The 13802-nt window shown below is 41.7% G+C and overlaps 1 protein-coding gene across 2 annotated transcripts in view; it reads right to left on the reverse strand.

The window, feature by feature from the left end:
- Positions 1–13802, reverse strand: part of LOC118118137 (adenylate cyclase type 1) — a 36574-nt gene that overhangs the window by 2980 nt on the left and 19792 nt on the right. Inside the window, exons 5-19 of one of the 2 annotated variants that reach the window (XM_035171050.2) lie at positions 11761–11888; positions 10791–10949; positions 9839–9980; positions 8424–8579; positions 4655–4852; positions 4469–4566; positions 4186–4270; positions 3061–3150; positions 2669–2931; positions 1743–1869; positions 1126–1287; positions 894–1040; positions 707–805; positions 506–620; positions 290–414 (exon numbers count right to left, since the gene is read on the reverse strand). In XM_035171050.2, coding sequence (XP_035026941.1) covers positions 290–414; positions 506–620; positions 707–805; positions 894–1040; positions 1126–1287; positions 1743–1869; positions 2669–2931; positions 3061–3150; positions 4186–4270; positions 4469–4566; positions 4655–4852; positions 8424–8579; positions 9839–9980; positions 10791–10949; positions 11761–11888 — 2094 coding nt within the window. The remainder of the gene's footprint in view (positions 1–289; positions 415–505; positions 621–706; positions 806–893; positions 1041–1125; positions 1288–1742; positions 1870–2668; positions 2932–3060; positions 3151–4185; positions 4271–4468; positions 4567–4654; positions 4853–8423; positions 8580–9838; positions 9981–10790; positions 10950–11760; positions 11889–13802) is intronic. The other variant, XM_035171052.2, reaches the window with a different exon arrangement.

Genomic DNA, 13802 nt, shown 5'->3' on the forward strand with positions numbered 1-13802 from the left:
CTCTCCTCTTTAAATGGCCTTCATACTTTGCTGAGTTGAGATTTCTGTTCTGAGCATACAAAAATCTGAAATTGAGTTTTTCTTTAAAAAACAAAAATATATATATATGCAGTATAGGGGTGTTATTTTGCATTTGTTCAGTGGATCTGAGCCGTTGGAACATAGAAAAGAAAATTATGCAGTTATACAGTATTTTAACCCTGAAGAAGAAAAATTACTTTTAATTTCTTATCATATAGTTGCACTTTGTAGCAAGTTTGCTGTTATGATTAAAGGTGTTTTTGGTCACCTGTATCTTTCCCGGTACTCCGGTGCTGTCCATGCGACTGGCCACATTCACCGTGTTCCCCCAGATGTCGTACTGAGGTCGCCGTGCCCCAATCACCCCAGCGACCACTGGGCCAACATTGATTCCTGTGTAAATACCAGAAAGTGTTAAACAAATACAAAACACCATAAAATCAGGTGTGTCATAGTTTCTTTTGTGCTTTAAGATTAGACGCACCCACTCTCAGGACAAACTCATTGTATGACTGGTAGTTGATTTCATCCAAAACATCAAACATCTCAATGGCGTAGTCTGCTATTGTGCTGAGATGGTCGTAAACAGATTTTTTGGCCTAAAGTGTAGACGTACATTGATCGGTTAGTATCTTGTCTCTTCATTACAATGTACAATCAAAATTGACATAAAGTAAAAGGTCACCTTGGTACCAATGGTGGGGACAAGGCCCACAGCTGCCATGTATGTACTGCCAATGGTTTTGATTTTCTCTATGTCTTTGTAGCACTCCTTGTCCATGAGCTGGAAAACATACACTCAAATAAACACACAGAACTACAGGGCAAATCCAACTGAACAACCCCGGAAGCGCAAAACACAGCATTTCTACCTCGTCAAAGTCTGCAATGATCTCATTCAGGAGTCTGAGGCACTCCACTCCCATGTTGTTTCCGTCCAGCTCGATGTAGAAATCGTTGAAGTTTGGGATGGAGGCAAACAGAACGCCCACTTGTGCGTAGGACTGATAGTACAGATCCTGAGAGGACAAAAAGGGGAGAATACAGTACAGTGGGATAAAAGGCCTCCTCTGTTCTCTGTCGTGTTTTCTGCCAGTTATCTACCTGGTTCTCTGTTTGTCTGCCTGCCTGTCTATTAGCGAGGCTCACCATGTTCCTGGGGTTTGACAGCAGGAAGTGTTGAGCCACGTGCGCGGGCAGGAGGTTGAAGAGAATCCGCCTGTTGTCCAGCTTGACTTTCTCCATGCCATCTCTCTCCTCCTCTGCCTGAGAGCACATACCACACACACACACACACACACACACACACACACACACACACACACACACACACACACACACACACAGGACTGAGCACTGCAGCCTGTTCCACGTTTCTACCACATGGGGTCAGTAAAAAACTTTACAAGCCGCACACTGTGTCATAGCTGGATATCAATACACTTGGGTACTTAGTTAAAGGGTTAAATATCTTAAGATTCAGCTTTTGCTTCAACACTTGTGAAAAATAGTCCTTTTATTACACTTTAGATGCCAAACGAAACCCTTGTTTTTGCCAAAGAATAGACAGCTGGCAGCCTATAAATACAAATCCTTTTCATACACAGCCCAAGCGCTTGGATATATCGAAGCTGTAATTCTATTCTATTAAAACCTACACAATAATAATGAGATTTAAGCCTCCTTCAGATACACATGCCTAGAGACACACACTTCCTGACCTGCACAGCCCATAGGAAGTCCAGGCGTAGTTTGAGGTCGAGTTGCCTGGAGTGGAGGGCCAGGGCACTGACAAAGAGCAACAGAGACAGGATGGGCTCATAGCCCCGGATGTGGAAGGACCCCCCACTGTGGAAGAGAGACCAACACACGCGTCAGCATCAGGGACTGGACCACACAGAGCACTACACAGGCGGGTTTCACTGGACCCCCCACGGTGTCAAGAGCAGCGATGAGTGAAATTTTACTTGTTAAAATCATGAAAATTATATTTTTTGTGGGGCCAGCATGAAAATAAAACACAAAATGAAATGAAAGAGCTTAAAAGTGTTATGTGAAATATTGGATTGCACAATATCATATTGTTTACTGATGCATAACTGTTCTTAACCTATATTTTATATATTCATAACCTTAGCAAATTCAGCGTTATGATTTTTCAGGGGCTCATTTATCATCTGGAATCCAATAAATTTGACTGGGCCTCTCGGTGCTGAGTTGAAACTACGCTCTCCCATCATCCAGCCCACTGTGTCCTGTCCAGCTTTGGATTCGGAACTAATGATGAGCACATGTGCTCCTTCAAAGGCTGGAAAATGAATGAGCGTGTAGGCCGAAGACAAGCAAAGACTCCTCCACACACACACACACACACACACAGCACATGTACTGTAAACACTCGTCTGTTCCTGCTGTGCATTAAACAAACAGGAAACCATTGCTTGACATTGACGGCCAATCATTTACTCTGATTCTTGTACGATGCCCAATCCTGCCCAACTTAAAGCTCCAATGGGATGTGTGTGATAACTTCAGGAAGTCAAGTCAAGTCAAAGTGTTTTTGATTGTGTGTGTGTGTGTGTGTGTGTGTGTGTGTGTGTGTGTGTGTGTGTGTGTGTGTGTGTGTGTGTGTGCAAGTGAACCTCACCCTGCCGTCCTGCGAAAGCCACTGAGCTCCAACACTGTGATGTACAGCACCCCGAGGAGGAGCATTAGCGCCATCTTTGGCAGCCAGGAGACCCGCAGGAAAAGCGCCAGCGTGAGGGTGCCCACCACGCAGGAGAGAAAGGCGTAGCGGGCACCCTCGCAAGGCAGCTCCGCCATGGTGTGGTTGGCGCCGCTGATGTCATCGATGATGACGATGGAGCTGTTGGTGTTGGCACTGCCCCACAGCCAGGGCATACAGCCCACCTGTCGGGGACGAGCAGGAACATGGAGGAGAAAGAATTACAGCTCAAAATATGAGTTTTCTTACTGGTTGATCAGTACGGTGGGTCATTGGTAGCAGATGACATTTTTGCTGTTGCCTTTCCCACTTACCACACAGGCCTGGGCCACAGCGTAGATTAAGAGCACTATGAGAATACAGAGGGCAGTGCGAATCTGAATGGTCAGGCACCCTGGAAAACACTGAGACAAAGGTAATGGAAGATAAAAATGAATCAGGAAGATTCAAAGTTACTTTTTTTTAAAGAAATTTATTACCACAGAATGAGGATTATGCAAAAACTGATTTCCAGAAACCTTGATGGAAGGATGGGACATTTTGAAGCAGATCTGGACAAAGGGTGAAATTGTCTTATCACTTTAACATTGTGTTTTTTGACATTTTCCCCAATTTCAAAGAGAGTAATTGATGAATCTTGTTGAAGAGAAATTCGGGGGGAATGATATTTGATGATATGAGTGTGTGGAATCTGGGGTAGATCCAAATAAAATCTGGATGGTCAAATTAGATATGGTTTCATTACAGGACTGTTGAGGTATGTGCTCTACTGTGTCATTCTAGAGTTTTTGAATATGTTCATTTAAGGCAAATGACAAAATGTTAATAGCTGCAAGAGCAAGGAACGAGTGAAAAAGGCTTGAAATCAAACAATGATGAGCAGTTAGACAGAGGGTAGTATGAGGTCAGTAAGGCGAGTAAAGAACAGAGACGGTGAATGTGATCATGAAAATTAGTTAGCAAATAAAATAAAGTGATATAAAATGAATTAAAAATGACAAAACAAATTAAAATGAAGAGTGAGATTAAAATTCCCAGCTCTGTGAAGGACCACATTGTTAAAGGATTAATATTTCAGGAGTAGAATTTGCTACAAGAATATAAAGTACATAGTTCCACCAAGTCTCCTCATTAAACCACATTGAAATTCACCAGATCCACATTTTTATTTGGATCTGCTCCAAATTGCACATTAAATATTATTCCCCTATAAAAAGTTTTTCATCAAACGCATGAATTAATCTCTGAAAAATCTGGGAAAATGTCAAAAGATGCCCTGTCTGACAATGTAACAATCCCTGGAACCGCTGATCTGGGTTCTTCCCAGACCCGTATTGCATTCTTCCACCAAGTTTCATGGAGACGTTTTCAGTAGTTCGAAAAATAAAAGAATGACTTTCCCTCATGAAAGGTGACGATAAGAAAGTATCTCTGTTTACCTGTATTCTAGTGATGTGCAGGTACATGATACAAGCTACTAGGAAACAGATGCAGAAGACAAGAAGGACAAGTATCACTGTGCCCCTGAGTGGAAAAGAAAAGTGAGAGAGGGAGGCGCAGGGGTTAGTTAGAAAGTCAAGGATCTGTGGAAGTGAAAAGAGTCAATTAAAGAGGTAAGTGGATAGATAGATAGAGAGAGAGAGAGAGAGAGAGAGAGAGAGAGAGAGAGAGAGAGAGAGAGAAGAGGAGGAGGATGACGACGGCAGAGTCTGTTGTACGTACTGTGGTATGATGAGAAGGTAGACAAGGCCAAACAAGGCAGCGAGGACCAGAGAGACGACCACTGCGCTGGTGAAGTACTCATCAGGAACCTGGTGGTACTGTGTGACGCCACAGACGAGGCGAGTGAGTGACAGAGCATCAACACAATCAGAGGCTCCATATCAATGTGCAGCTTGTGTGTCTCACCCTCTGCTCACGCTCGGAGCATTTGTACATGAGTGTGAGGACGTTGAGGTCTGCCGTGTCCGACTCGGTCTGCCGGGCCTCGATCAGCCGCCCGATGTAGCGGTTGACCCGCGTTCTGGGGCTGCTCTGGACCACGGTGGCCTGGTTGGCGTTGGGACGGTTCCTCAGCTTCTGCGGCGCCGTCCTCATGGCCCTCCGCTGTCAGAAGAAGAAGAGATCTTCAGTGAAAATGTAGAAGTTGATTAAAACAGCAGCGTGATAAATAGGCCGCACTGTATTCTCCACACCACCGGAGTATTATCATATTAGGAACAGGGGTGAATGAGAGACAACAATAAACACGGGGACATGATTATACTTTCAAATCAGGACGTCGCCCTCACACCTAATCACTGGAGGCACCCTGCTGTGTCTGAGTGTGTTCAGCAGCCAAACTGAGAAAACACTGAGCACTGGAGCAGAGCGACAGAGTTAACATGGCAGTAACATGGTGTGTGTTTGTGTGTGTGTGTGTACATGTAAGTGAGCATGCTGGATGAATTGTGTTGTAGGAGGAGAAGTGTTAGCGAGGATCCTCAGAGTGTTTGTGAGTCCCTGACATGACATGAATGTGTACGGCTCACTGACTTCCTTCATTTCTTTCTTCCTACCTTCCTTCCTTCTTTCTCTCCTTTCTTGACCTCTGTCTATTACATCCTGCATCCTCTCGTTGCTTCCTTAAATTCCTACTTTCTTCTTTTATTACTTCCCCCAAATCTGTCATGTATTCTTCCTCATTTCCTACGCCACATTTTTTTCTACCTTCCTTAAATTCTGTCCTTCCTTCCTGCCTTCCTTACTACCTCCCCATTTCTGTATATGTATTCACTTCCACATATTCTTATATTACTTCATTCCACACTTTCCTTCCAATCTTCCTTCCCTCATACCTTCCTTATTTCCTTCCATGCATCCTTTCATTCCTACCTACATACCTACCTACCATATTCTTTATTACTCCTCTTTCCTATCCATTCTTCCTTATTTCCCTCTTTCCTTCCTATTGCAGTTTTTCTTCCCTCCTTCCTCGTTGTTTTTCTTCTTTCTTTCTGTCCTTATTTCCATCCCTTATCTCTCCGAGCCTCCCTCACACTGTCAAGCTATATTAGGCTGCATCACAGTGGCCTGCAGATATGACGTCTACTTAAGTTGTGTACTGTGCTCAACATGTAGGGCACATTATAGACAAGTCTCCTGCAAAATCTTGCTCATTCATCCCATCCGTCCCTCATATTGCTCTGAAGTCGTGTCTAGAATTTGTTATTTCGCACACAGTTGAAGAGTGTGTGTGGTCTGAATGTAAAACTAGCGTTCAGTTGAAGGTGTACGTGTATATGACTTCACCTGTCACCCCTGTCCCTTTCACCACTTTACTCTAATCCGACTCCTGTCTATGCTGTGAGGATGTTGTCATTACTGGTATGATGAAAGCTTGAGGGGGAGACACTAACATGTAGCGTGAGGATCCAGCAATTGAGTGCAAAGCAGGAAAAATGATGCCTCATCAGATGTTTGAAATTCCAACTAAACAGCTCTTGACATGTATGAAACACCTGATTGATGTAATTCTATACACTAACACAGACTATCCTATTTGGACTATGCAATCACTTTCATTCATGGTGGTCAGTAAACCAAAACCTTATCCACTATATATGGGACAAGGCTTTGTCCCCATGAGGTCTACTGGTCCTGGCAAGTTCAGCGTTTATGCTGGAAAAGATCCTAAAGAGGTAAGAAAAGCATACACACACTCACACACACACATTTGTACTTCTATCTTAGAGAGGACACTCATTCCTCCTAGCCCCTAACCCTAAACCTAAACCTAATTATAACCCTAACCCCCAACCCTAACCCTAAACTAAACCTAATTCTAGGTTTAAGAAAGAAAAAAGCATATGAGGCATTATAGTATATATGTCGGTAAATATATAAAAGGCTGTGAGCATTTCATACGATCATTAAATAGGTTCAAAGCTAATCTTTTCGAACTGAAGTCCTTTCAAATGTGATTTAAAACATTAGTCGGGAAACTGTAATTTAAAATCATCCTTTGTGACAGAAAGCAAGAGGAGGCTTGCAGCACCACCCAGTGGTGAGAACATGTACTTTTTCTCAAGAGGTCTGTTTCATGTAAATTTATGAAAGATTAAAAACACATAGAAATATCATAATTTATCTTCTTCCACCCTGGACAGTGATAGAAATCGTATGAATCCACATGACTAGAATAAACTGCTGTTCACTGTGTCATCCTAAAATAAAAACTCTAGAGTAACAGGGTTAATTGTGAGTAAAGCAGGTGCTTAAAGAGTTTAACAACATTTATCTATTATAAGGGGCGGGAATATAAGCAAATTTAAAATGCTGCCGCTTTCAATACACCCGTGCTCAAATATATGTGTAAATGTTGTTTTCAGGAGTGATCACCTTTAAATTCTCCTCCTGACCTCTGAAAATGGTTGTATATGAATAAATCAGACTTCTAAGGTTGACATCAAAATGTTATGTCTCTACAATGTACGAACACACCCACACACACAAATATACACACACACAAACACACACACACACACACACACACACACACACACACACACACACACACACACACACACACACACACACACACACACACACACACACAAATACACACACACACAAACACACACACTGGCAAATCTGGATTAAAACAGCTGGTGCAGACATTGTATAGCTGCCAGGCCACAGGATTTCTTTCCAGGCACACAAGGTCAAATAAGCTCTTTGACATTTACCCAGATTGCCAGTGCCACTGACAGTATATGTAAGGGAAATGGCATGTTGCTCTCTGGCATGAGCAACACACTGAGGTCATCACAGCTGATAGGATTGCGCGCTCTGAACACGTCTCACCGTCACCCCCCCACCTTCTCATGATTTAGTATACTGTACATCCTGTTAGAGCCACACACTGGATTTATTCACCGACTGCAATCCCTGCAAAACTTGAATTATTATCTCTGACACTGTGGTTAGCACATTCAGCTTATTTATGACACATCGGAAAACAAGAACCCATATAACATCCAAAAAACACACTATAGATTTAAGAACTCAACTGCAAAGATTTCTGCTAAGAATGTGCAATGTTCAAGTAGTGTTACACCGACATATTTTGTCAGCTCATTAAACATTGCCATCATGGATATGTGACTTTTTCTTGCACATTCTAACGTCTAATGTATGTCCACGAGTTAACAGTAAGAAAGCAACTGAACCGGGAAGGAACACACATTACTTCTCCTCTTCACACGTCCACTACTCTTTTCTGTTGGAACAATGTTCTGTGGAGCTGAAGCTCAAATGTTAAGATTGTATAAATTTGCATTGTGAATAGGCCGAGTCAGAGTCCTGATGTTAAGCTCAATAAAACTTTGAGGCATAACCTGAAATGAGGCTTTTTTTAAAAAGGCACCTAAGAATGTAGATTACATTAATTAATAATTTCTGTACAGTTCTAACATATCAACACTGTCTATACAACTTAAACTGTAATACATACATAGTACCATTAATAAATGCTAAGGTTTAGGAGCTTATAAAAATAAGGTAATTCAAACAGGTCTTTAATTTTTCACTATTGTAGGAACCTCTAGACATCCAGACTTTTTTATATATGTTCTTAGCCTCTATTCAAATCACAGCACGAACACACACAGAAATGTCAACACAGACATTTTCATACCTTATCACCGTCCTCGCAGTTCATGACATTGGAGAAGGGAATCTCAGCCTTGAACATCTTCCTGCAGTGCATAAGCTGCACTAGTAAGTAGCACACAGTTTTGAACTTCATCTTTTTGGCGGGCTTTATATCCGAAAGAATCAATCCTGGGAATATCTGCAACCAGATAAGAAACGGGAACAAGGATTAAGTCATGATATCCCACACAGCAATATATATATATATATTATGTAAGGGTGTATAACTCATGCAACTCAGGCACTGGACAGCATGCACGTGCACATATGCTCATGCACACACACTCGCATGCAATCATTGTTATTATCAGGTTCAGGAATTTAACTGTAAAGTGGTAAAAATGAGGTCAATCCCTTGGGTGATTTTAATAGATTCATTACTCTGCTGCCCTTGTTTCTCCGTCGTAACACTATCTTAGAAAATCAAGATTAACATATGTTTGAAGTTTTGAGGAAATTAGTGTGTTTTGTTGTGCGAAAAGTGTGTTTTGTTAAACACCAAAGTTAGGGAGTGTGTCCCTAAGCAGGAATAATTAAAGACACTATAGCGGGGAGCGTAGCAGCCCATCCAACACAGCTTAGTCAGGGCACATCTTTCTCTGAGCCATGAGCCCTTTGATGAAGTCTAAACCATCAGCTCTATTAAGAGGATTAGCAGAGTGTCCCGCATATCAAAGAAAAAATACACGCGACTGTGATGTCACAGGTTCACGTGAGGAAACCTCGTAACCTATGTGCGATTCTTATATCTCACATAACGTGGAACCTGCTGCAAGAAAGAGTGATGAGAGAAGAGAGGAGAGGTAGAAGAAGAGGAGAGGAAACCCAGGTACAGAGACAAGACGGAAATTCCCTCTCCAGCTGCTTGTGGCACATCTGGTTGGAGATGTCCGTGTTTATGTGCAGTGACACACACACACACATATATCTCTGTAAGTTCGTCGGACAGAGCAGATTTGACATGATAGATGCTACAGGCTGTTTTTCTCTCTCTCTTTATCACCCAGTTCAATGCATTACAGACTGGAAGTGAGATTAGCTCAAGAACGAATGCGTGAGAGCTCCATCATGTGATGTTAGATGCTGTGGCCACACTATGATTCTATTGGAAGGATTGTTTATATTCTAGATGTTGGCATAGAGGTGAAGACTGGTTAAGATAAGCCTATGGTTAGCCTTCTCTGATTAACCACACACACAGTAGGTCCAATAATATGGATTAGCATACGTCCTGCAGAAGCTTTGTTAATGTGTACAGTACACTGTCTACGCATTAAAAGGTCCAGCTGAGGGCAAGGACTCATCCAAACATACGTCGGATTCAGAGCTGTTCTTATACAGAAATACATGCAGGGTTTAGAATATGCGGTTGCTCAGCACACAGCAACACTACGGTACCTTCCGTCGGTGAGATGGCACAATAAAGAAGGTTTCAATTTCATGTTTCAGGAGGAAGGGGTTCCTTTCGTGGCCGTTTCCAGGCTCCACCTCATAGTCTCCATTTAGGCACTCCAGTGTAGATTTGGTGATGTGGACTTTCCTGTAGAAACAGACAGGGCAGGCGTAACACACAACACAACCATCCACAGAAGAGTCTGTGTTACAGGAGACTGTCACAGTAAGTTCTCAAAATCCTGTTCCTCTAGGCATTTATTCAAATATTCAAATATATAAACTTAAAGGTTCAGAGTGTAAGATTTAGGTGAAAGGGATCTATTGGCAGAAATTGAATATGAAATAATCTTTGTGATGTTTTTTTAAAAAATGTTCATCTTTTTTACCCTAGAATGGGCCCTTCATATTTAGGTACCTTATATTTACATTAGGAGCAGGTCCTCTCTACAGAGGCCTCCATGTTTTTTTTTACAGGAGTCCAACTAAATTCTACACAATGAACCTTTAAGTATTTCCTTTCAAATGCAGTGAAAAGAGTGTTGGGCTTTTTTTGTCTTTAAACAAGGAAATGGTGGTGGTAGTTCCTGTAGCAGTGGGTGTCTCCAAGCTTTGCCATGATCACACATACACACACTACCAGAAAACCATACCAGCCATGCTGTCACAGCTGGTAAGACCATGCACGTCAAAAAAGACCAGAAATATAATAATATATAATATAACATTTGGAAAATTCACACGTCACTGGAATATAAGATGTGTAGGGACAACACTTTGTCATATGATTAAATTGTTCAATGGATTCTGTGTATTTTCAAACTGGTGATATATTTGTTTTTCACCATTACAGACTTTAGTAGGCCTCCAAATAGAGGGGCAGTATTTTTCCAGAGCACCACTGTAGAAGAGTCATCCAGAGCTGCTGAGGCCAGTATTCATGAGAGATGGTACATACCCAGGTAGTCCCCCAGCCTCCATCACGTTGGCCAGGGTCACATCATTGGACCAGACATCATACTGCCATTTCCTGAGGCCCAGCACTCCACAGAGCACCCGACCTGTATGCAAGCCCACGCGCATGTTCAGGTTGACCTCTGTGGCCTCTGCCACTGACCTGCAGGGGGCAGAACACCAGCACTGGAGTGAGGTCATATCTAAATCTATATCTATACCTAATTCTATATCTATATTTATATTTATATCTATACACCAAAAATCATGACATTATTAAAAACTTGCACATATGCTACTAATAAATGTTCCTGTCGAAGTACACCCACAGACAAACATAACAAGACAACAATCTGTCATCAGAATATTTACTATTAGAATAAATTTTTCATGTGTTGTGACTGAGCTCAGATACAGACAACATCATTAATATTTAATAATGTAAAATCTATAACTATAAGTACTCGACACACGCTATCGCATTAGTCTATGCTCTAACATACCAAAACTGATGAACAAAAGAAAACTGCTCATTTAAGCATTTTTTAAATTATTAATTTAGTAAAAAGTCCAATCTTGATCGTAGATCTTAATTAACAGGCTTCCAGTAAAGCCAAGAAAGTATCTGGTTGTATCTGCTGCTGCATCTTAATGTCTTACTTTCTTTTGTTCCTGTTTTTCCTTCTTCCAAATTATGAGAAAACACATTCAAGTTCAATGAAATAGTTTTTTTTTTCCAATCTAAAGCTTTTTCTGTCAGCCAACTGTAGCTCTGCTCTCAAATGTTCGGTGTTAGAATCCACTCACAGCACACATGGCTAATCAGGCTGCAGTCCGCACTGCTCAAAGGACATCATGGAATAAAATAAAATACAAAACAGTTTCTTCCATCTCTTTCGGGATGATGATTTAAATCCTTCACTCACAGAAAAATAAATACATTACTGTTTCATCTAAAAATGTGACCCACTCACGTTATGGTGTCAATCATGTCCAGACCCATTTCCACACAGCAGTGGGCGTGGTCGGTCTTGGGTTGGGTCAGTCCAGACACACAGTAGTAACAGTCGCCCAAGATCTTAATCCTGCGGCAGTGATTCTCCTGCCCATCAAAAAGATGAAGAGAAGAGAGAACACTTAACAAGAAGGGCACTCAGTAGAATTCAATCAAGCTGCACCACATTTCACATACAGTGTAGTTCAAATAAGAACAGATGGAGGCAACAGCAAGGGGGGACTCCAAGTATAGGAGAGGCCTACATGGCAAAATAAATCAGTAAACGTGCAAATCAAAATGAATCAGGTTAAATTTAAAGCATATAAAACAAAGCTGCTGAACACTGACTGATTGTTGTATCGTTTTCATCATCCCATTGCAAGCTTTTGAGATTTTAACTTACAACAACACTGCGATGGTTCCCATAATGCCGTGCTAAATCATCAGATCGGTCACACTTTAGGGAACGAGGTGAGTCACTCACTTTTTAGGGACAACGAGCAGAGGCACGAAAAGGCGGCTTTACGAATATAACCGTCATTAGAGGATGACAGTTCATTTTAGCAGCGTTACCGTGGACGCCTTCTCGTAACCCTGTATTGTTTCCATGGCGGTAATGGGATCACTGGCCATCCGTGTGAAGAGCACAGAGGCTCATAATTATGCACATCGGTTGGTGCAAGACGAATGGACATTCTATTTTTCACAGCAAAACAAGTTCCAGAACAGACGAATAACAAGGGATTGTTGTAGTTGCACATGTTGTGGTCATGCTTCAAGTGGCACAGACGCACACGTGATGCTCATGTAAAAGAGAATCAGCAGCAATGAAGTGTGTAGAGAGAAATGTAAACACTTATTTCATATCTACTCATTTTATTTTTGACACATATGGAAAGTATATGTATATCTTGGGCCGTTACTCAGGGGGTAGAGTGGGTCGTCCTCAAACCAGTGGGTCATCAACCCTATAAAAGCGATATATAAAAACAGACCATTTATATACATTTACTATGTTGCTTTAGACATGTACACTGATTTTTAGGTACTGTATCTTTCTACATTTGCATACAGGAGTATTTTTGTACTGTTCTCTATTTCCTTCTTTCCCTGGTTTAATTCTTGTGCTTCTGATTTACTGAATTCTCCTCCAGGGAATGACGAAAGTGTTATTTAATCTTTTCTTGAAACAAAAAAAAACTACGGCCCGAGCTACGAGCTCTGCGCTAAAATTAGCAACAGCAAAACCCAGCTTCAAAGTTGTCGTTTTTTTTTTATCATGCAATAGTACAAGGAAACACTGAAAATACAGAGCTTCAGTCCGAACTCTGCTTATGTGAAAGTTACAGCTACACAACTTGTTTCTGTTCGCCCCCGTGTACACTGCTACATTTCAAATAGACACCTTAGAGAGCTAAAGCGCAGCGATGAGTAACACAGTTCACAAAAAATTCTTAATGATGTCACCTAAATGCAATTCGCTCAGTCTTTTCTCGCACACATTGGACAGCAAAAAGTTTCATATTGTTACAGAAGTGATGAGCTCTCTTTGGGGGTCACTCAGGTCACGGTGGAGCAGTCAACAGACGGCTCTATACAGCGTGGCTGAAGCTACAGGAAGCAGAGTCTCCTACTCTGTACTTTTCCTGTGCTAATCTGCACTGTGTGGGCTTAGGAGCTGATTCAGACCCAAGCAGGATTACCGCCGTCATGTGACTGAAGCATTGTGGGCAATCTCCGTGGTCATCAGCGTAGGAAGGAGAACGTTGGTGACAGAGTTTCCGGGGGCAGAGTTGGATAATTATCTCTGCCTAGGATGTTATGTTTTCACCCCGTGTCTGTTTGTTGGTTGATTTGTTTGTATGTTTGTTTGTTTGTTTGTAAGCAAGATTCATGGATCTCGATGAAAGAAAACATGATTAGGGGACTGATTTCTATGAGAATATGAAATTTGAAGTATACTCAAATCTACTGTTTTCAGTGAGGTTGGGATATGTTGAGCAGAACCATTGAAAGTGA

This window comes from Hippoglossus stenolepis, chromosome 11 (assembly GCF_022539355.2).
Source record: "Hippoglossus stenolepis isolate QCI-W04-F060 chromosome 11, HSTE1.2, whole genome shotgun sequence".
Taxonomy (NCBI): domain Eukaryota; kingdom Metazoa; phylum Chordata; class Actinopteri; order Pleuronectiformes; family Pleuronectidae; genus Hippoglossus; species Hippoglossus stenolepis.